This window comes from Lipotes vexillifer, unplaced genomic scaffold (genome assembly GCF_000442215.2).
Source record: "Lipotes vexillifer unplaced genomic scaffold, Lipotes_vexillifer_v1.1 scaffold490, whole genome shotgun sequence".
Classification (NCBI taxonomy): domain Eukaryota; kingdom Metazoa; phylum Chordata; class Mammalia; order Artiodactyla; family Lipotidae; genus Lipotes; species Lipotes vexillifer.
The window spans coordinates 3,643,435-3,666,691 of record NW_006796397.1 but is presented as its reverse complement, the minus strand read 5'-3'; the positions used below and the strand labels follow the sequence as shown (position 1 = coordinate 3,666,691).

The window sequence follows — 23,257 nt, the reverse complement described above, 5'->3', positions numbered from 1 at the left end:
CCTGCTCTGATTCTTGCCTCCCTTTCTAGCTTCATTTCCCGCTTTTCCCAGCATATACCTGTGCTTGAGCCATAATAAACTAGTTAAGAACTCTTTAAATATGCCATTGAGATTCACTCTGTTTTTCTTCTCTCCTCCTTTGATCTTGTTTATCATTTCAAAGGTCAGATTAAGTTTGACATGCTGTGATCAGCCTTCCCTGATGATGCCAATCCAGCCAATTTTGTTGTGTCTCTGCTGTTTAACCCCCTCTGTTATAGATCTCTCTTATACCATCTCACATTATTTTAGTCATTCTCATTTAAAAGCCTAGATGTGAAGAACAGATTAAATTACTAATTTAAATGGGGTATCAGTTTCTTCAACAGATACTTACGGGGTACCTACTATGTGCTAGTCACTACTCTACACACTCTATAAGAATTAGTGAACAAAACACACGAAAAGGCCCTTTCTTCATCAAGCTTAATGGTAGAGGAAGAAGTAGGATGAACAAAATAAGTGAATCGTATAGTGTGTAATTTAGAAGATGATGAATACAATGGAGAGAAAAATGTAGAAAAAGGAGAGGGTTGGGGTGTTGAGCGTAGGGTACCATTGCTATTTTAAATAATGAGGTCAGGCAAGGCTCGCTAGAAGGGGATATTTAAACAAAGATTCATGCAGATTTGTGGTAGAAATACCCTGCTAAGGGAATAGTAAGGACAAAGGGCCTAAAGCCAGGGGCATCTCTGAGACCCTGAGTGGAGTAAGAGAGGAAGTTAGAGGAAGTATGAGAGGTAAATAGGGCAGATTACATAGGGTCTAAGAACTTTGGCCCTTCTCTGAGTAAGGTAGGAAGTCATGGGAGGGTTTTGAGCATAGGAGTCATCAGTTAGATGACATTTAAACCTATTAAAAGGATTCATTTGAACTCGATTCAGAAAAAAATGCTTGTAGGAATTCATAGTATTTAGATGGGAGGAAATGGTGGTTAAAAATTGTTTCCTCCTCCTCTTAGTGGAATTTTCCACCTTTATTCTATTGATCCAAATGTTATTTATTAGTTGAGGACTTTATTTTTACATTAATGCTAAATCACACTTTCTCCATTTTCCAAGTGGTGGAACAAAACACAGAAAAGTTAATTTTTGCTCAGTTAGTTGAGGAAAATAGATGAAAATTGAACCCAAGCCTTGTGATATTTAACCTGGAATTGTTTGTGTTTTGATTTTTATAAAGATAAACATTAATTTGTCATAACCATATTAAAAGCTTCTGTGGGCTGAGCACATCTATAAAGTTAATGCTGTTTTGTTATAAGTAATGAAAAGTTTTAAGTTTAAAACAGTTTAGTTCTATGCAAATCCAACTTTGTGTTCTTTTCCTGGTACCCATTTTCTCTTGGCTTAAGAAACACCCACTCAAAATTCTGTTCTGACATAAAATGAGGGAGTTAGATTTAAATCAGTGTGCCCAGCTCAGTATGCAATTTTGACAGAGATAGAGAGGAAGTGATAAAAATCTTTACCGTTTAACAAAAAAAAATTTTTAATAATGTAAAATTACAATGACATTACTAAAGGATGGAGTTTAGCATGAAGCTTTGTGATCAGTTTGTGCTTTCTAATTTCCTGAGCTCATTTGTTAATAGTTTCACAGCAGGTGGTAGTTTATATGCCACCTCTTGACTAACAAACTTCTTTTTGGAGGACTTTTTTTTTCCCCCTTTAAGTACAGTGGTTTCTGTTTTGAGCAACTTATTTAAACATTAAAATATTTTTCATTTTTCTTTAATGATTTTTCTCAAAATTTTAAGCATTTTTATTTTGTTTTTTATTTTTTTTGCGGTACGCGGGCCTCTCACTGTTGTGGCCTCTCCCGTTGCGGAGCACAGGCTCCAGACGCGCAGGCTCAGCGGCCATGGCTCACGGGCCCAGCCGCTCCGCGGCATGTGGGACCTTCCCAGACCGGGGCACGAACCCGTGTCCCCTGCGTCGGCAGGCAGACTCTCAACCACTGCACCACCAGGGAATCCCAAAATTTTAAGCATTTTTAAATTAGAAAAATAACTTCTATAATCTTATCTAGTCTTAATGCTGATTCTCAACAAAGGGAGTTAGGTATACAGAATATTTTACTCAGCTTGCTATCTGGTCATTAGGTATTAAAAACTATGTTAAATTTTTATTTATTTATTTATTTATTTATTTATTTTTTTACTGAAGTGCTCAGAGATGATTCTCTGATCTCCAACTTTAGTATGCAGTTAAATATAAAGAGATTAAGTATCTAGAGGTTTTTAAATTTGCTATATCTAGGAATGAAGGATATCATTCACTTACGCAAGACCAGTTCATAATAGTATCTAAAGAACTAGTGAAGATAGGTTAGACCCTTAAAGTACCATGCTACCAGTGATCATCTTGGTGTTATTAAAATTAGTTTAGAGAATTCCCTGGCGGTCCAGTGGTGAGGACTTGGCACTTTCACTGCTATGGCCCGGGTTCAATCCCTGGTAGAGGAACCAAGATCCCTCAAGCCATGTGGCATGGCCAAAAAATTTTTTAAATAAAAATAAAAATTAGTTTATGTACAGCTAGCACACAGATCTTGGTTTCTAATACCATTCTCCAGTAACGGAAACCAAGGTTCCTGAGAGAAATAGCTGATTCCAGGACTAGAACAGGAAATATACAAGATGAGCCTGGAGTATCTTGCAGTGTCAGAAAGTAAGGAAGTGTTCCAGAACAAAACAAAACGAAACCCTACATTAACAGGAATATGTTAAAGGGACAGAGAGGAGCCAACTGAAAAAGCTCCCACTGGCCAAAGGTGGAACAGGATTTAAAATAGGAAAAAATAATTAACATAGTAGTGGATTATAATTCAAGGTATAAAATAAATATCCATGGATCCATACTGATATCAGTAATCATTGAATAAATTAATAAATGAGGAAGAAGAGATAAATCTCTATGCAGAAGAATTCCAAATAACTTTTGTAGATACTCTGCCTTCAGAAGGGAAGCATAAATTTCTATTCTTTTAAGTGTAGCCTGTGCACAGTAACTTCCCTCCAAGGGCTCCAGTATGGAAAGGGTAAGGAAAAAAAGTAACTTTTTTGGAGAAATCTGACAAACACTACCTCACCCAGATGATCAAATCAGCATCAACAGTTGTAAATCACACTGCTAGTAATGTACTCTTGATAGGATGTGATGAAATGGCACTTTACCTCTGTGGTCTTCCAGTAGCCCATAATCACATTCTTACTATGAGAAGAATATCAGACAAATTTCGATAGTAGGGCATCTGGCAAAACACCTGACCAGTACTCCTCTAAGCTGTCAAGGTCATCAAAAACAGAAAGTCTGAGAAACTGTCCCAGCCAAGAGGAGCTTAAGGAGACATGACAACTAAATGTAATGTGGTATCCTGCATAGGATCCTAGAACAGAAAAAGGATATTGGGTTTAAAACAAAACAAAACAAAACAAAAAACCCCTAAGAAAATCTGAATAAACTTTGGACTTTAGTTAGTAACAATGTATCGATATTAGTTCATTAATTGTAACAACATGGAAGATATTAATAACAGGGGAAACAGTGCAAGGGAGTATATAGTACTCTTATCCTCTCAATTTTTCTGTAAATCTAAAACTGTTTGAGAAAAAGTCTGTTATAAAAAATAGTTCATGGGAATTTCCTGGCGGCTCAGTGGCTAGGACTCCACACTTTCACTGCCAGGGGCCTGGGTTCAATCCCTGGTCGAGGAACTAAGATCCCACAAACTGTGTGGCATGGCCAAAAAAAAAGAAAAAGAAAAATTTTTTTTAAAAATTAAAAAATAGTTTATGTAATTCCATGGTTTTTAGGAGCCCCTGGAATTAGATAGACTTTTAAGTATTGGTCACAAAATTTGATCTGTTTTTAATTAAACTGATTTATAAGAAATATTTTCTAGCTTTTGGACCTTGTACAAATGCTGATTTTTCATGTGTGTATTTAGCTGATTCTGTAAGAAACATCACTTTAACGATGTGTGGGATGTATTTCTCTTCTGAAATGGAATTAAATCAGTCTTAGCAGTGAGAAAAAATTTTGATTTATTTCCTCCCTTCCATACTTTTCAACTTACCTTATTATTTCTTAAAAGTATTTATATGTACTTTTTTTCTAGTTACTAAAACATAAAGAATAGTCAAACCTTTTTGTCTGTGACTTGAAATTACAGGAAACTGTTTTAGAAACTTACCAATAGTACGTGATATGAGTATGATTTGGTTTTAGGTGTTTCAAATGAGTCACCTTGAAGTCATGGAGAGGCTACCATTTACCACATTTACTATTCTGATTAATTTTTCTTAAGGCAAAGTACAAATCAGTAAAAACTTACTAAAGCTTAGTGATTGCTATTGATGTTTCAGTAAGGTTATGTTGATTAATCACGGTGATTGCTTATCGACTGTCACAGGCTTACTCAAATCATTGTGTTTTCTGCTACTATCGTCATCTCATATGCAGTTATAATTTGCTTAATATAGCTTGCTTTAATTGAAAATGTCAAATTAGAAATTGTGCTCCTGCTGCTGCAAGTTAATATGGTTGCCTCTGTGACCGTTGAACATAGTTTCATAATATAGCCTTGAAAAAAAGCATTATTTAACCTTTAAAATAGTCAAGATAATGCCTTTTAATGGTCTCTAAAATAGTTAAACTTTTACAAAGGAGAGCGAGAGCTTGTATATATCTTTCTGTAGCATAATCTCTCTTTTCATTACATTTTCTCATCTGTGGGTGTAATTTAAAATATTTTTTTAATGTAAGCTTTACACTTGCATTTGAGACTAAGCAACCTGCATTGTGTCATGACCCTTCTAATACCACAAACCTTCTGTAATACTACTCCCAGCGAAAAACCCACATCCTATGTATAACCTTAGATTTATTTTGAAATCTCTATGAAGAGCGCACAGAGAGATTACTAATTGTTTCTGTTATTTCCTTTAAGGGTGTGATGTCTGTTTGTAAACCATGTTTTAAGTTTTACTTTGTCAGGCTTAAAATGTTAAAGTATATTAAGTACTGATTTCCTATTCTAAAGTAACTATATAAAAGTTTAATAACTAATGATAAGTTTCAGTTCAGAATTGGGTGGTATGTTAGACATCTGTAGGGTGTTCAAGAAAGGAGAAAGCAATGGTACTTGCAGTAGCCAATATTTCTAATACCACTGGCCAGCACAGTACTAGTAAACAATAGCAAATTTTAACAATAAGCAACTTTTTTTCCCATTTTATTCCTGTTCTTTTATTATTTCCTTTCATCTATTTTAGCTTTGATGTGTGTTCTTTATGTAACTTCTTAAGATGGATGCATAAATCTAACATTATTATTTTAAAACAAGGATAACTACTCATTATTAGGAGAATGGTTAAACCATAGTAGATCCATATTTGGAAAAGTCTGTATCTTTAAGAAAGAATAAAGAAAGATCTGCAAGACATAATAATGAGAAAAATTATAGAATGTAGTGATAATTCCATTTGTGTATGTTAAAAAGTATATGTGTGTGTGTGTGTGTGTTTAAGTAGATTGGGATGTCTGCTGTGATACCTATCAAAGCTCCCTCTGGGGAGCATAAAGGGCTTGGTGCAAAAGAGAAAGGGAAACTTCAGTTTTTATACCATATGAATTTATATGATTACCATTATAATTTTTTAATGTACGTACATTAAAATAACTTGAGGTAACCATTGCTAGAATGGAAATAAGAATCATTGGAAAACAGCAATGTAGAAAACTTGATCAACCTAGCAAAAATGCCACCCTCCTTCTCTGGCCTTAAACTCTTTGAGTTGTCTGGCTCCTGCCTACTTCTCTGACTGCATCGTATACCACACTCCCCTTCATGTCATGCTCTAGCAACACCAACTTTATTTTTGTTTCTAGAACCAAAGCTCATTCATTCCTACAGGCTTTTGCTCTTGCTCTTGCTCTTCCCTGCATTTGGAATGCTATGCTCCTTGATCGTCCCATGGCTGGTTCCTTTTCATCATTTATATCTCAACTTAAAAGTCACCAACTCGGGCTTCCCTGGTGACGCAGTGGTTGAGAGTCCGCCTGCCGATGCAGGGGACACGGGTTCATGCCCCGGTCCAGGAAGATCCCACGTGCCGCGGAGTGGCTGGGCCCGTGAGACACGGCCGCTGAGCCTTGCGCGTCCAGAGCCTGTGCTCTGCAACGGGAGAGGCCACAACAGTGAGAGGCCCGCGTACCGCAAAAAAAAAAAAAAAAAAAAGTCACCAACTCATAGAGGTTTTCCCTGACCACCTTTATAAAGTAGGACCCTAATGCCGTAACTCTCTATTTCATCATTGTGTTTCATATTATTTGTAGTTCTTTTTAGTGTCTGAAATTACCTTCACTTTAAAAATCAACTCACACCCACATGTAATATATTAGAACCTAGTTTGTCTTACATACTGCTGTATGCCTTGTGCCTGGCGTGTAACAGGTGATCAAAAAATAATTGTTGAATGAATCTTAGGCGGCAGCTATGTACATGAGAATTTAATATTATTATGCCATAAGAACAGGTAGGTTCAAAGTACCTTTTTTTAAATTGAAGTATAGTTGATATACAATATTACATAAATATCAGGTGTAAAGATTCATTTGTTTAAATGCTGCCCCAGAGGTGGACTGAAACTGATCCCATAATTTCCTACCTCAACCGTCTAACAAAATAGTAAATTTTTTTTTTAAAGGCAAATACTTTCCCACTAAAAGCAGCCTGAGAGGAAAAGGATCTTACCCTAATGCAATAAACTTTAAAAGTGACAGTTAAGGCAAGAAAGAAACTATTTAAGAGCAGAGAGGCCTAGCAGGGCTTGGCTCCTAACCTCAACTATCTCCCTCTCTCCTATGTCACCACGCTGTATATATAGGTAAGTCAGCAAAACCCCCGGAAGATTCAGTCATATCCCAAATATGGAGAGAAGGAAAATGAGTATGTCTTTCTGAGAAGTTGTAGAAACTTCTAGAAGGAACAACCCAGTGAAGGAGATTAGAAAGTGAACATCTGAAACTTAATTAAAGTGAAGGCCCTGGGACAACACACTCTATTTGGGAAATGATCTGAATCCTAAAACCCAGGTTTTGGCATGTATGCCCCCAATTAGGTAATACGAAATATCTAACAGAATCTCAGAAGAATAAAGAGTGCCCCTGTTTAGCCAGGTTCTTCTTCTCCCCATGCGGTCCCTCAGGCCATAGAAATATGGGAACAAACTTGAGCTTGGAGGGCACAGAAAATAGATTTTAATATGATGGAAAGAGAGTTAATAAGTAACTCATATCATTAGAGCATTTAGAATATCTAGACAGTCACCTAGCCATGAGCATGATGAGAAGAAATGGCACAACAACTTGGTTTCTATTATTATAGCAGAGAAAAGAGAAAGAAATACTATTCAGAAACATCCCAACCAAGAAGAAAGGTAATTCAAGGTTAAGAGGAATTACAATTACTTAATACTATAAAGCAACTAAACGTGAATTTAGTAAAATTAAGAAATCAGAAGATAAGACAATTAAAAAGTGCACTGAGGTAAGAAGGAGGGGATTGTACCACTAAGGGAATAATTTGAAGCCCAATACACCATTGCAGAAACCACAAAAGAATAGCCTATTCAATGGACAATGCTGAAAATTGGAATATTGGCATAGAAGAAAAGCTTGAGATAATAATCACAATGAATATAGAGGTTAAGAATGAAAAACAAGTATATTAGCTAATGCTTATGGATGACAGACAGATAATCTAATACTAAGAATAATTGGTATCCCACAACAAATAGAAAGAAGATATATTCAAAAATAAGCAAGAAGAGGTCCTTGAAATTAATGAAGATTCTAAGATGCAAATTAAAAGAAAACCTTGTGTTCTAGGAAAATTTGACACAGAATGCTCCTTAAACACTTAGAGCAAATTACCTACAAAGTTGTATGGGAAGATTAAGACTTGTCCTCCAGATTTCTCACAGCATATTCAATGCCAGAAATCAACAGAGCAATGGCTATGCTGCACTCTCCAATATGATAGCCACTAACCAGCCAATGTGGTCATAGCCTCATTTTGCACAGTAGCTACTAGCTAACATATTAGACAGTGCAGATGGAGAACATTTCCATCACCACAGAAAGTTATCTTAGTACTAGTCTACAACGTTCTGAGTTTGGCTGACCCAAAAATGTTATAGCCAAACAATGTGTCATCCAGATATTTTGAAGAAATAGATTGTCATTTTCCAGTGTGAAAAGATTGCTAGGATACCTTCTCTCATAATCTTGAAAAAATTACTGGATAGTGAAATCCAGCTTAAAACAAGTCAAAATAAAGAACTATGAAATGTGGGCACTGTTTGAAAAGATGGGTGGTAAATGTTGAATCTGTTTAAATACAGAACTAATACTAAACAAATAGGGAATAATGATTACAAGTGAGAGAGTTTTTTTTAAATAAACTTTGACAGTGTAAAAATAACAGCTAACAAAAATCTGGAAGTGGAGGGAGAGGGGATATGAAAGCAGGTATAAATGCACTCATATCCCAGCAAGATAGTCAATCAATACCACATACATTTAAAGCATGTAATAAAAATGCAGACTTCTAACATCTTAATGTTTTTTTGTTATCCCTTAAATTTAGAGGTTTTTTTTTAAAAAAGGAAATTACCTCTCTTATATTGAAGAAACACTTGGCATTCACTGTACTTTCTTTTCCTATTAATTTTAGCTAATATTTAATGTTTAATTTTCATTTTTGTATTTTTAGCACTGTCCAAGTTGCTTAAGGCAAACATATATAATTTTACAGAAACAGTTATTTTTATTGAAAAAAAATCTGGCTGCATGTATTCCAAGATGTTAACATTGATCAATTCTGAGGAGTATGAATAGAAATGATTGTTACTCTCTTTATGTTTTTTTTTTTCAATTAAAATATTTTTCCTATTTTTTTCTACTGTATTAATCACAGCCAGACCAGACCACCTCATTGAAATAGTTGAGAAAGGAAATTAATTTTATATATGAGTTACTAATTTGAAATTTATAAAGTATTGTTGATATTATCTTTACATAGGCTGTCTTTGATTTATCTTTTTGTTCGTTTTGTTTTGTTTTGTTTTGTTTTTCCACTGAGCTGCACAGCATGTGGGATCTTAGTTCCCCAACCCATACCCCCTGCAGTGGAAGGCGAATTCTTAACTACTGGACCTCCAGGGAAGTCCCCCTATCAGGTTCTAATACTCTAACAGTCTAATAAGTTGATAAAGATGCTTTTTGGCAAAATCAACTCTGCATGGATCCTTTAAACAGGGCACAGAAAAACATGTTTTATCCATGAGGTGAATATATAAGAGCCATGTATATGGTCATCTGATGCTTAGGAAGGTACATGAGAAATTTTGACAGCTAAGGACTGAACTCCCCAACTTTGGCTTACTAACACTCTGTACAGAGGGTCCAGAAAAAGATAAATGAGTAACATAAGCAACACCAATTTTGGAAAAATAATTCTAGCACATATCCTGCTGTGATTTGTCTTACAATTAAGGCACTAGGAATGAAATCTGGTTTCTGTCCCTGGCTAGCCATGTGATCTTTGACAGGTAAGCCACTAGTCTGTCTAATCTTTTAGTGTTGTTGAGGCCAGGCTGTGCTTAGATCAAACCACCTTTGAGGACAATAATCAGGTAAAGCACCAGGCCAAAAGAGAGGGCTTATTATTAGTCTGTCAGTCTGGAGAAAATATGGCTAAGAGAAGGAAGTGGTGATAACAATCCAGAGGATGGAAATAACAGGCCTAGATCGTAATCGTCATCAAGCTGGGAGAAGACAATCTAGAGAAATAAAAATGATGGGTAGTAGAATGACAAAGCGATGAAATGATGTTTGCATAGATCTAGAAAGGCTTTTTGTAACTAATTCTTCGAAAGTCTTGGTTTCCCAAGACAGTACTCCCCAAAAGGGTTTGTCAGGTGTTAACTCAGCCTGGCATAACAGTGTTTATCCTTAGTAAATGGGATACATTACCATATATCCTTTCCTCATAAGGAACAAGTGAGACAGAAGCTGCTTTACAGTGCACAAGAGTACCTATTTGGAATTTAAGTTTGTGGTATTAGAAACAAAAAACAAAACCAAGAAACAAAAATAGAGATAAATCTTCCACTGAGATGATAACCCCCATGACATGGAATATAAGGGTATTAAAATATGACAGTTCCACCTCTCCAGAAGGTGAATCACATTTTCTTCAGTTACACAGTGTTCCAGCTGTGAGCACTCTCTCAGTGAGCAAGATAAAGCTTAATGAGTGGTTGTTTTATGCTTTCTTTTATGACAAGTTTCTCTTTCTTAAGAGATTTCTTTGTGATGAACATTGTGCTTTTCCCAGAATTTAAAGTCATCTACCTACTTTATAGAATATTTTTACAAAGAGACAAATGACAGGCTGAAAGGGTTTTGTGTGTTTAAAGTGATGTTAAATATAGAGAGTTCTGGGCTTCCCTGGTGGCGCAGTGGTTGAGAGTCCGCCTGCCGATGCAGGGGACGCGGGTTCATGCCCCGGTCCAGGAAGATCCCACATGCCGCGGAGCGGCTGGGCCCGTGAGCCGTGGCTGCTGAGCCTGCGCGTCCAGAGCCTGTGCTCCGCAACAGGCTAATATTTATTATGTTTATCTTTTACCAAATACATATAAATAATAGAATAAATATTTACAAGGGTAATATATAAAATGCTGTATTCCTATAAATATTCTGAGTCTTTGGCTTCAGATATTTAAATTTCTGTGCCCATGTCTTCTATATTTACTCCCTTGACCCAACCAACCATTAAATATACATTATATTAGTTTTACGCTGTTACCTGTTTGATTTGAAAAAAAGGAATAAAAACAGTACTTGATTTCGTTCGAATGGGAAATTTTTCTGTTTCAGCTTTGACTCTTAAAATATCAACAATATCATGGGGAAAAAAGGCAAAAGTACTACTTTAGATTAAAAAAGGCTAAAGAGATATAATAACCAAATGTAACCATGAACCTTGGTTTAATTGTGGATAATAATAAAACATTTTGGGCCCTTTTAGGAAAGTTTGAATAGGAAGTACTGTGAAATTACTATTAATTTAGGTGTTGTAAGGACATTTGGTTACTTTTAGGAGATGCATGCTGAAATATATAGTAGTGAAATGTCATATCTGCAATTTACATTCAGATGTTTCAGAAAATACACAAATAGGAAAAACAAAAGCAAATGTGGCAAAATAGTAATTGGTGACTATAACTAAGGGGTATATGGGTATTGTACTATTATTTCAGCTCTTCTGTAGATTTAAAAATTTTTTAAATTAAAAAGCTGGAGAAAAATTTTGCAAGATGTTAATAATAGACTAGATGCTTTTATATTTCATATAGGGTGCTTTCTGCTACCTTCATCTACACATCTAGTATATTAAGTAGGTGTTAACTGGTTAAATTCTTTAAAAAAAACAAAACAAAACAAAAACCCTCTAAGCAAATTATCTGGTTGTATAGAGCATTTAAAAAGCCTATGGCTTGAAACACAGCTTTTTAAAATCTGCTATCTTCCTGTCTAAGGAAGTGTCCTTCCTGTGGCAGGATAGGGGTAAGTTATAACCAGCCTTAAAAACATAGATAAAGAAACAAATAAACAAGAATGGATTCTTAGGCATGCCTGTTACAATTTCTCTTTTAAAATGAGGCTAATTCATGAATTTAAACAAACCAGGGCCCCTGCCTCCTCTTTTCTCACTGCCACAATATTTTTTAATGTCCACCGCTAAACCACACTTTTCTCTCAAACACTTGTTCAAAACAACATATTTATCTCAGTTTTGCTGCAACATAACACACAAAAACATGCTGCCTAGAGCAATACAGTAAACATTTCATGTTTTCTCTTCAATCTTTTAGCTTGATATGCATTACCATACTTAATTGTTCAACCTTTCTAAATAGTATGTTGGAGTACAGTAGACGTAGGTGAAGGTATTTCTAATTAAAATGTCCACTTTCTGCTGTGACTTACGCAAATACATAATTCACTTATTTCCTGCTAAGCACAGCATTTATGATTTTTCAATCAACAGATTGAAAATATTCAGGTAACAGAATATTTTACATATCCTGAGCACAGTCCATCTCTACCTCATCCTTTCTGTGATTAGAGCTCCCAAAGGTTGCAGGGACAAAAACAGGTGAAGGTATATGCCAAAGGTCGTTAATCAACCGTCTAGGTAGTTGGACACCAGAATCACTGCTCTAAGTAAAATATTCCTCTATACACATTTATATGTGTTATATTAAAGCACATAGCTTTGGGGCTATAACAATCTGTTACCTGATAAAAAAAAAAGTTTAGAGAATTGGACTCCATATTTCCCTTATTTATTGCCATATCTCCTCATAATATTGGTACTTTAAGTTTTAAAAGAATAATTTTGTTGGTCCCCAAATCTTTGTTTTTTCTTCATTCTTTAGAACAATTAGTTTTCAGTCATAGGGGTCATACGTGTGGAATTTTCTCAGATCCTAAGCATTTTATTTAGTTCCTCATCATGCATTACCAAACTTTAAATCATATTTTCTGTTTGAGAGCTAGGTTAACCAAGACAGGGATTTGAGTTCAAAATTGAACCAACCTCTGCAGACAGGGAACTGACCAGCTGAAACTATCACAGAAATAATGTGAAGTGAAACTGATAGCAGAATTGAAAGAAATTAAAGAACCCTTGACAGTTTTCCTCATTGTTGTTTTTAAATATATTCGCTCTGGAAATGCAGCGACTATTTGTAGATAAGTTTATCAGTCTTGGTCATTTACCACATTCACCATTGTGGTAGTTGGAAAAACATCTCTTTTTTTATATGTAAAATTATACTAAGTAAATTCTGTAATGAGTGTCAACTCATAAAATACTAGGGATTTTTAAGAAATAGGGTAAAAATTAAGCATTTTATAATTGGCATATAAATAGAATTTTGAATTTGTGTTTAAAAAAATAGTTAATTTTCAAAGATGGTTCAAACCAGTGCGTTTCAAGTGTAGTTTATGTCACGCTGGTTATGTCAGAATCACCACTTGTTTAGCTTTCATAGTATACTGATTTTCAAGTTCCATTCCCAGACATTTAGAATTCAGTAGGTCAGAAATTGGTTCTCTTAATCTATATGTTTACAAAACTCCCAAAGTGATTTTTTTTTCCATAATCATCATTTGGAATCATTGTGTTAAGCATTTCATAGATTATGTTGTTTATATCATGGTGTTTATTTACTTAGCCATATTTTTTAAAATATTTATTAGGATGTTTTTATTGCAGGCAACCCAATTCTGGATTTGTTAATGGCATAAATAATATGGCTTAAATAATAAAGGGGATTTATTGGCTTACATGCCTGAAAAGTCCAGAAGTAGGGTGTGCTTCAGGAAAAGTTTGGTTTGAGCTCCATTTTGTTGTATTTAACCATGATTCTTAAGGCTCAGCCCTCCTTGTCTTTTTTATCTTCAGGAGGTTTTCCTTATTGTGTTAAAATGGCTTACTGGTGAGTTTTATACCCACATATCGTAATATCCAGAATAAGAAACTGTACCCCATACTTTCCAGCAAAAGTTTTGAGTGTCACACTTTGAGAAACCCCTGAACCAATCACTGTGCAAAATAGATGTGATCATCTTGTTTGAGTTAAACCCCACCAATCAGGATCAGGATAATTCCAATTCTATCACCACTACATAATGAGGGAGAGAGAATGGATCTTGAGGTAACAACCATAAAATCTACTACAAAATATTATAGAGATGAACTATAATTTAGCCTGCTCCAAAATTATATTCTGTTTTAATGAAGTACTAATTGTAAAACTTAATCATATTGCTTTTTAGTTTCTTAAGTTTTCAGTAAAATGTGAAGAAAGTAGTATCCATTCTAGAGCAAAACATGGATTTTTAAATGAAGAAACATTAACCTTTGGTAGATATGTGTCTTTTCACATATGTAAATGAAGACTAGTGTGGACCAAGTGCTTTTTAGCAGGCTGGGGAGGGAGAGGAAATTAATTGCTTTTTATCGATGACTTCCTCCCCATATTTTTTATGAAAAATTTCAAACATACAGAAGTTGAAAGAATTGTATAGTGAACATCATAAACTCACCACCTCCATTTTAAAACTAATATTTTGATATATGTTTTAAATGTTGCTTTATCAGATACTTACCTATCCACCATTCTAGCTCACTTATAATTTTTTTTTTTTTTTTTTTTTTTTTTTTTTTTTTTTTTGTACTTTGCGGTACGCGGGCCTCTCAGTGTTGTGGCCTCTCCCGCTGCGGAGCACAGGCTCCGGACGCGCAGGCTCAGCGGCCATGGCTCACGGGCCCAGCCGCTCTGCGGCATGTGGGATCCTCCCGGACCGGGGCACGAACCCACGTCCCCTGCATCGGCAGGCGGACTCTCAACCACTGCGCCACCAGGGAGGCCCTAGCTCACTTATAATTTTGATGCATGTCAGAGTAAGTTAAAGTTGTCATACTTTACCCCAGTCACTTAAGCTTGCGTATTATTAAGTAGAGTTATTAATGACCTTTTGACTAAGAGGCTCATACATAAAGCTCAGTGGCTTAAGGCCTTAATATGAATTAGATTATTTTAGACTTCATAATGGTAATTCCTAAAATAATCATTCAAAGATAGATCTAAGAGTGAAATATGCATTTAAAACTTTCATAAAGTTACTTTATGCTCTCTTGATATAGTTTCTTTTGCTGTGTGAAAAAAGATATATATTTAAGGTCTGTTCATTGAAATTACTGACAATTGCCAAAATTGTTTATATGTTGGATCTCTTTAAGTTTGTTACTTACCTTATTAGTTTTGCTTAGGAAACCAGTTAACTGGCAATCTGTTTTTGTTATCAGCTGGACCAAAAGAAAACCTCAAGAAAATGCAGGTTCCTGGTAAATTTATTAGCGTAGCTGACATTTTCCCACCTGCTTATCAGAAAGAACCATGTGGACATTGCTTGAAAATAGAAAGCTATAAAAATACTTGCAAAAAAACCTTAAATTGAATGAACTGCCTCAGAAGTGAAATTAAATTGATATCCACTTATTAGAATACAATAGTTAATTGTATTTTGGGGTGTTAGAAATATACAGTTATTCAGTTTTTACATTTAAAAAGGATCCTTAAAAAGCTTTATATTAACATATTTAAATGAGACCCTATTTGTAGAACATAAAAATCACAGACTTTTAGATAAAAGGTCATTTTTATACATTTCAATTTATTAAATAGCATTTAGGACATCTCTCAGTTTTTACTTCTATTTTTGAAATATCAGCTGTATTCCCTTAAAGCAGACTATTGAATCAAAATGCCCCAAGCAGAGCTTTCCAGCTGTTGTGTCTGTCACACTGGTGTGCTACTAATGTGTGACAAGTGTTCCAGGATGGTGATTGTCTTCTCCTGGGGTCACTGCTAGAGCCTGGAGTTGCTTAATCACCCTTCCTCTTTCTTCAGTTTAGCCAGTGTGCCTTATAGGTTGTTTATTGGGGTATCTGTCCACAGACACAGTGGGCTGTTTATTGGGGTATCTGTCTGTCCACAGAAACAGTGGTTTGATGGGCATCAGAATCTTTTTGTTTGTAAAAATTTTGCAAAAAAAAAAAAAAAACCCAATAGTAACCTTTGTATTTAAATCTAAAAAGAACAACTACATGCCATTAGATTTGATCAAACATATAAAGTGTTTCTCTTTGAAATTCTGCTCTTTTTCTGCAGTTAATAGAAATTCGAAGAACACCGTTTTTTTAGTCATAAAATCTAAGAGGGCTTCTTTGATTTTCACAAATATCTTTCAGGAGTCTTTTCTTTAAGCTAAAAGCATTCCATTTTTTATTGTAAAATTTCTTAACTGCCGTTTTTTATTAAACACTACCTTTCCTCCAAAGAAATCAAAGTGCTATAACAAACTTTTTAGCCAAACCCTACAAAGACCCACCTTTGGAAGAAACAAATTTTTGGAGTCAATTGATCGCTTTAAAAAAATTTTCTTTTTTAAATTAATTAATTTATTTTTGGCTGCGTTGGGTCTTCGTTGCTGCGCATGGGCTATCTCTAGTTGTGACGAGCGGGGGCTACTCTTCGTTGTGGTGTGTGGGCTCCTCGCGGAGGCTTCTCTGGTTGCGCAGCACATGCTCTAGGTGCATGGGCTTCATTAGCTGTGGCACGCGGGCTCAGTAGTTGTGCCTCACGGGCTCTAGAGCGCAGGCTCAGTAGTTGTGGCGCATCAGGGAAGGAACCCGTTTGCCCTGCATTGGCAGCCGGATTCTTAACCACTGCACCACCAGGGAAGTCCCTTGATCGCTTTCTGTAAAACAGATTTAATGATTTCTATCTTGCCAAGCATTTTTTTCATGCAAGTTTTCCTGTAGGGAAGAAATGGTATTAATCATTGTTACTGGTCATTCTACAGCCATTCAGACCTAAAGCATTTCTGCGTTCTTGAGCTTCTTTCCTACAATATTAGAGCTTACCTTGGGCTTTGTCATTTTATTTGCCCTGAAAATTTTATGTTATCCCACATGATGATATTGCTATGCAGTGTTCAAAATCCTCAAGACCTTTGCCTTTATTGGGGACCTGATTTAAAATCACCTTTCTTCAAGTCTGATTCCAAACCATAAACATTTAGCTTATTTCATTCAGAAGGATTTCTCCCTAGTAGTGGATTGCACTTTCCATTTAATCAACCATTTCAAGGGAATTAATATGACATGATAGTAAAATTAGACTAAAATTTAAAGCCATCAAAAAGGACAGATGGGGCTTCCCTGGTGGTGCAGTGGTTGAGATTCCGCCTTCCGATGCAGGGGACGCGGGTTCATGCCCCGGTCCGGGAGGATCCCACATGCCGCGGAGCGGCTGGGCCGGTGAGCCATGGCCGCTGAGTCTGCGCGTCCGGAGCCTGTGCTCCGCAACGGGAGAGGCCACAACAGTGAGAGGCCCGCGTACTGCAAAAAAAAAAAAAAAAAAAAAAAAAAAAAAAGGACAGCTGAACACATATTAAAATGAGTAATTCTTATCAAATTACCCTGCTTTGGAAGTATATTACTAAATTTCTGCTGCCATTTCTCATGTCACATATGGGACTTAGTACCTTCTATAAGAATAACGGTTTCATATATTTACGTCAATGATTCTCCCTCCAAGATTTTTTTTCCTACATTATTCCTTCTCTTCCTTCTCTCATGCACTCACTACTTAATCCCTTCTGCTTGACATCATCTTTTCCATCTTTGAGATATACAGGACTAAGACGGAGGAAGTCTAGAGCCAAGGAAAATCTAAGAATGAGATGGTTATGAAACAGGCTGAATTTGGGTGGTGGGTTCATTAGTCTTTATTATAATACTCTTTTGTTCTTATTCTGTGCCTTTGATATATTTCATTTAAAAAGTGGAGTGATTAAAAGTAAGATGCAGGTATAAGTACATGTAAGTGGTATTGGGCAACTGTAAATTGATAATATGGGTCATTAGCTTAGGGCCATAAATGCAAGTTGCTATAGCTTTTTTTTTTTTTTGGCTGCATTGGGTCTTTGTTGCTGCACGCAGGCTTTCACTAGTTGTGGGCAGCGGGGGCTACTCTTCCTTGAGGTGGGCAGGCTTCTCTTGTTGCGGAGCATGGGCTCTAGGTGTGCAGGCTTCAGTAATTGCAGCACGCGGGCTCAGTAGTTGCGGCACATGGGCCCTAGAGCGCAGGCGCAGTAGTTGTGGCGTCCTGGCTTAGTTGCTCTGTGGCATGTGGGATCTTCCCAGACCAGGGATCAGACCTACATTCCCTGCATTGGCAGGTGGATTCTTAACCACTGCACCATGAGGGAAGTCCCTGCTATAGCATTTTATCTTTAATTCTTTTGATATTGCAATTACCGTTTAAATCAACAGAGGCTGAAATAAATACATAAAGATTTTTGTAACAAATCCAAGAAAGCTAATTTGTGTGATCCTTTGCATAGATTTCCATATATTCTCTTCTGTTTCATTATTTCTCATGTTCATAGTGCTGTAAATTTAAGGTGAAAAATGTGTCAACTGTTGCTGTGACTCTTACGCAGACAGTTCACTCAATCTTTCACTTAAGTTTCCTTATCTAGGAAATATGAATAAAAATAATACCTATTACACAGGGTTGTTGTGATGATCACATATAAAGGGCTTAGAACAATTCCTAGCTCATTGTAAGCCCCAGTCTTTCTCCACCACAGCTCCACAAGAGAATTAAGTCTTACAGAAAATTGAGTAACTATTTTCTCGATTCTTCTAAGGATGGTACATAGCTAGTACAATTTTAGATGCATAGGAGGTAAGTTAAATCATTACATACAATGATGCTTTAGGCATTAGGGCTTAATTCCTGTGGGGAACCTCAATTGTGAAGGTCTGATAAGTGCTCAAGATATGTTAGCTTTTATTTTTTTTTGGTTGCAAGGGACAAATCCATATTCGAACTGGTTTAAATAATAAAGAGACTTTATTGGTTCATATACCTGAAAAAACAGGTAAGGAAGGCTTCAGAGATGGTTTGATTAGGATCCTGACTTGGTATTCCTGCTGTTCTATTGGTTCTGCTATCATTTCTCTGGCCATCATACTAATACTTCTAACTAAATCTTCAAAAAAATTTTTTTCTTGAATATGGGAATGTGGCTGAAAACCATAAGGTGTCTTTTGTATATGTTTAAGAAGCCTTGCATCTTTGGAATATAGTAATTGTTAAGTTAGTTCTTTGCTTAGATGATTATATGTGATATTCATGTGTTTAAATGTATAAGAAAAGTTTTAAAGCCTGTAGAAACAGTAGTTGTTCTTTTACATCTATACAAACATTAGTTACATCAAACTGCTTTAGCAGGCCAAATTCCAGTAAAAGGTTTTTAAGGCAGGTTGCCAAAAGAAAAAAATAAAATAAAAAAGGTACGTATAGGAATAACTTGATGAAAGGATTTGCAGAACACGCTAAGGGTACATAAGAATGAAGTCAAGGTGGCAAAGATAGTTTAACACAGAAGAGCAATCCTGTTGGCATGGTGCCCTGACTCTGCAGAGGAGCTACCCATTCTGTTGCCGGAGCAGCTCTGTCTAGTTCTTCTTTCTGCCAAGGATGTTAGGGGAAGGTGTAGAAGAAAAGTAGAGGCTGGATTTGGCTGCAGTCAGATGTCCAAACCGGATAATGTCCAAGGTCCCTTCTTACTGTGAGTGGAAAGAAACATTTTCCACATTGGAAAATGCTCTTCCCTACAACCCATTACAAGGTAATTGTACAGAACCTAAGGCACCTTTTAAAACCTACTTTTAAAAAACCGATAAATATTTAGATACCACTAAGATAACTTTTACAGGAACTTCAGAGCTCTCTCAAATTAAAATGTATTATCTTTCTGCTCTATGTATACTGATATTGAATGATCTTCAAGTTGTATTCTTGAGAGATGATAGCAAGTGTAGAACAGCTTGTATAGTGTCGATAGTATGAGTAAAAATATGTGTGTATACATGTGTGTTTGATTATATATGTACAAAATACCATGGAAAGACTACACTAAAGAAACTGTCAACAGTGGTTGTCTCCATGGAAGGAAACTGAGTGATGACTATTGAAAGTGAATTGGTACTTTTCTGGCATGAGTAGTTTCAGTAGATGTCACTGCATCAGAGCTTCTTAACATTTTAAGCATCAACTTTCTAAACAAATAATCTGGAGACAAATAATCAGAGCTTCTTAACATTTTAAGCATCAACTTCCTAAACAAATAATTAGTGAAAAATCCTGTTTTCACTCTTTAGTAAGTTCTTTACCTTCAAAGTACATTTGTTTTCAGGTGGTATAAGAAAAAGGCAGCTCCTCCCCTTCCTAGTCTACTTCCCTGGAAAATGATCCCAGCATGATTCTAGAACTAGTTCTTAGGATGGGAGCACATTTTAATCACATTCCTGAACTAATTAAACAAAGAGATTCAGAGCTGTCCTCCCCTTTTAAGAGTGGTTTGGAGAACCTGTTTTTTTTCCTTCTCTGTTCCCCAGCAAAAGCAGGTTCATAGTGTAGCTGTAGGAGGCTTACAACCTTCTCAGCTAAGCATTGAATCTCTTATAGAATGGATAGAAAAGCATTTGCCCTCAAAATAACTGGATAAATGGCTTTTGAATTCTAGGGTAATTTTTTTCACTAGTAGACCCATTTGATTTTTGATTTCTAAGTCTCTCAAAAGGTACATTTTATAAATTGTATTAATATAATAAGCACTATTTAGAAATATTCAATATAGTTTACTCTTAATTATTGTACAGAAATTGTTTGAGAATAGATTTGTTCAGAATTTAGCCAATTAAAGGATATGCCCTTATGCTGTCCTATATCTTCAAATGTTCGAGTATATGCTGTGAAAATTGTCTCTTGATTTTGCTTTGTTGTATTGTCACAAAACAGAAAGAAGAAGGAAAGCTTCAAGGACAGCTTAACAAGTCTGATTCTAACCAGTACATTAGGGAACTGAAAGATCAGATAGCAGAGCTGAATCATGAGGTAAGTGATAAATTTTGATCTTCACATATTTCTTTCTTCCTTCCTCTGTATTGACACAACACTTTATTATTGCTTATGACTGACTCTTTCATGGTAAATATTTTCTGTGAATCTTTGATTATGATTAATAATATTTTGGAAGATTACCTTCTTTTTAACATGAATTTTTCTGTTCCAATATTGAGGATTTATTTTCCTTAAACCTCTTTAATCATGATCTGAAACAATCAATTAATATTTGTATGGCAAATATTTCACTTTTTTATTGTGATCTGAAAAGGTAGTTTGTCTAGGTGTCAAAGTTACTTAAATTCAACGAAAATTTTCTTTTTACCTCTATAGTAGATTTGTGGTATTTACCGTTGTGGATAGAGGGAAGTTTTTTTTACTCTTCTTTTTCCCAAGCGGTATTACCGAGATTGCAAAAAAGGATACTTGCCTAATATCAGTTAACAGATTTCTTAGTATCTGAATACTTTTTAAACTGGCACTACCTTGAATCTGTGAGATTCAGCTCATGAAATTTTCAGATAGTTTTACTAGATACTATACTAGGTAATTTAAATTATTTAAAATAATGTGTTTTGATTAGAGAGACACTTTTTATTAATGTGGCTCTAGGTCAGTTTCCTTTTTTTTTTTTAATGATAAATATCTGGCTAAACATGAATGGAAAAGTGTGTTTCTTACCTTGAATTATTTGTACAATAATGTTTATTCACAGTGATGAGATTTGAATGGGTAACATAAACCTCACTTGTTAAGACAGAAACTCATTTTCTTCACTAAATTAATTTAAACCTCAAAAGAAAAAGTTTGGATATTACCCTTTCCTGGTATTACACTCTTCAGTGAAAGTCTAAATGTTTTGGGTAATACCTCCTGGAGGCAGTCAATCTAAGTAAAATCTGAATGAAAAAACAAAACATTAACAAAAATGATAAATCTTAGATGTGGTTTAATTTAATTTGTCCTGAAATTTGGGAGGTCATGCCTATAAATATTGATTTTCAGCTCTGATAACATTTGAGGGATTCAGGATTATGTATAATCTTTACCTATTCATGTGCATTTTTATAATCTGTTCTGATCTGATAGCCATGAATGAAAGAACAAGTTACAAATAAGCATGTTCTAGAAACCCTTATTCTTTTGAGAACCCTAAGAATTATTCTTTATGTTCAAAGATTTTCTCAAAGGAAATTATGACTAAAATAAAGCAATCTCCCATTTATAATTTTGGCATCTAGTGATAAGGAATGTACCTTAACTAAAAACAATGATATTCTCCGGCATCCCTGGTGGCACAGTGGTTGAGAGTCCGCCTGCCGATGCAGGGGACACAGGATCGTGCCCCGGTCCGGAAAGATCCCACATGCCGTGGAGTGGCTAGGTGCATGAGCCATGGCCGCTGAGCCTGCGCGTCCGGAGCCTGTGCTCCGCAACGGGAGAGGCCACAACAGTGAGAGGCCCGCGTACCACAAAAATAAATGAATGAATGAATGAATGAAAGAAAGAAAGAAAGATATTCTCATCAGGAATGGCAGAAAATATAATAGTTCATGAGGTTTAACTTTAATGTAAGGTTTTTTCTGTGGCTTGTGAAAGCAATCTTTTATGCAAACATGAAAAGAAAATTACTTAACAGGTAGAAGTTTCTTCTGTTAAAATAAAGAGCTAGATTGTGCAAATTAAAAACTAGAACAGTTTGTGATAAGATGCTAATTAGGTGATTCAGAATAGGCCAGAGTCCTGGGCTTAACCAAGTCCCAGTTAGAAAGCATAGTAGAGAGGAGAATGAGTACAGCTGGGGACCACACAAGCACACAGAGGTGAGAGTGGGTATGGGGTTGGGAGTTTAGAGGAGGCCAGATTCGATTAAGAATTAACGCGACTGGGCTTCCCTGGTGGCTCAGTGGTTAAGAATCCGCCTGCCAACGCAGGGGACACGGGTTCGAGCCCTGGTCTGGGAAAAGCCCGTATGCCATAGAGCGGCTAAGCCCGTGCGCCACAACTGCTGAGCCTGCACTCTAGAGCCCCTGAGCCACAACTACTGAGCCCGCGTGCCACAACTACTGAAGTCCACGCTCCTAGAGCACATGCTCCGCAACAAGAGAAGCCACCGCAGTGAGAAGCCTGCGTGCCGCAACGAAGAGTAGCCCCCGCTTACATGCCACAACTAGAGAAAGCTCACATGCTGCAACGAAGACCCAACACAGCCAAAATAAATAAATGAACAAAATAAATAAATTTATTTTTAAAAAAAGAATTAATATGACTGCGTTGTGGAAATAAGGTTAGACTGAATAGAACCAGCTTATGGTGAATCTTCAAAGCTAGAAGAGATTAAGTTTACTATTATAAATAATGTGGAACGACTATAGGTCTCCAGTTGGAGACTTCTTTCCATTATGTTTTCTGAGCAGATTTTAATATACGCTCCTGTTCAAAGTTTTATAACTAAAGAAAGGATAAGTGAAAACAAGTGAACGTTTAAACTGAGATAAATGGTTGTAGTCAACTTACTATAAAAATTACTCTGGGCTTCCCTGGTGGCACAGTGGTTGAGAGTCCACCTGCCGATGCAGGGGACACAGG

General features: G+C 36.0%; 1 protein-coding gene across 1 annotated transcript in view; it reads left to right on the top strand.

Moving 5' to 3' along the window:
* The window catches only part of EVI5 (ecotropic viral integration site 5), a 151,976-nt gene that overhangs the window by 103,795 nt on the left and 24,924 nt on the right, over positions 1-23,257 (top strand). Inside the window, exon 18 of the mRNA XM_007468538.1 lies at positions 20,564-20,659. Coding sequence (XP_007468600.1) covers positions 20,564-20,659 — 96 coding nt within the window. The remainder of the gene's footprint in view (positions 1-20,563; positions 20,660-23,257) is intronic.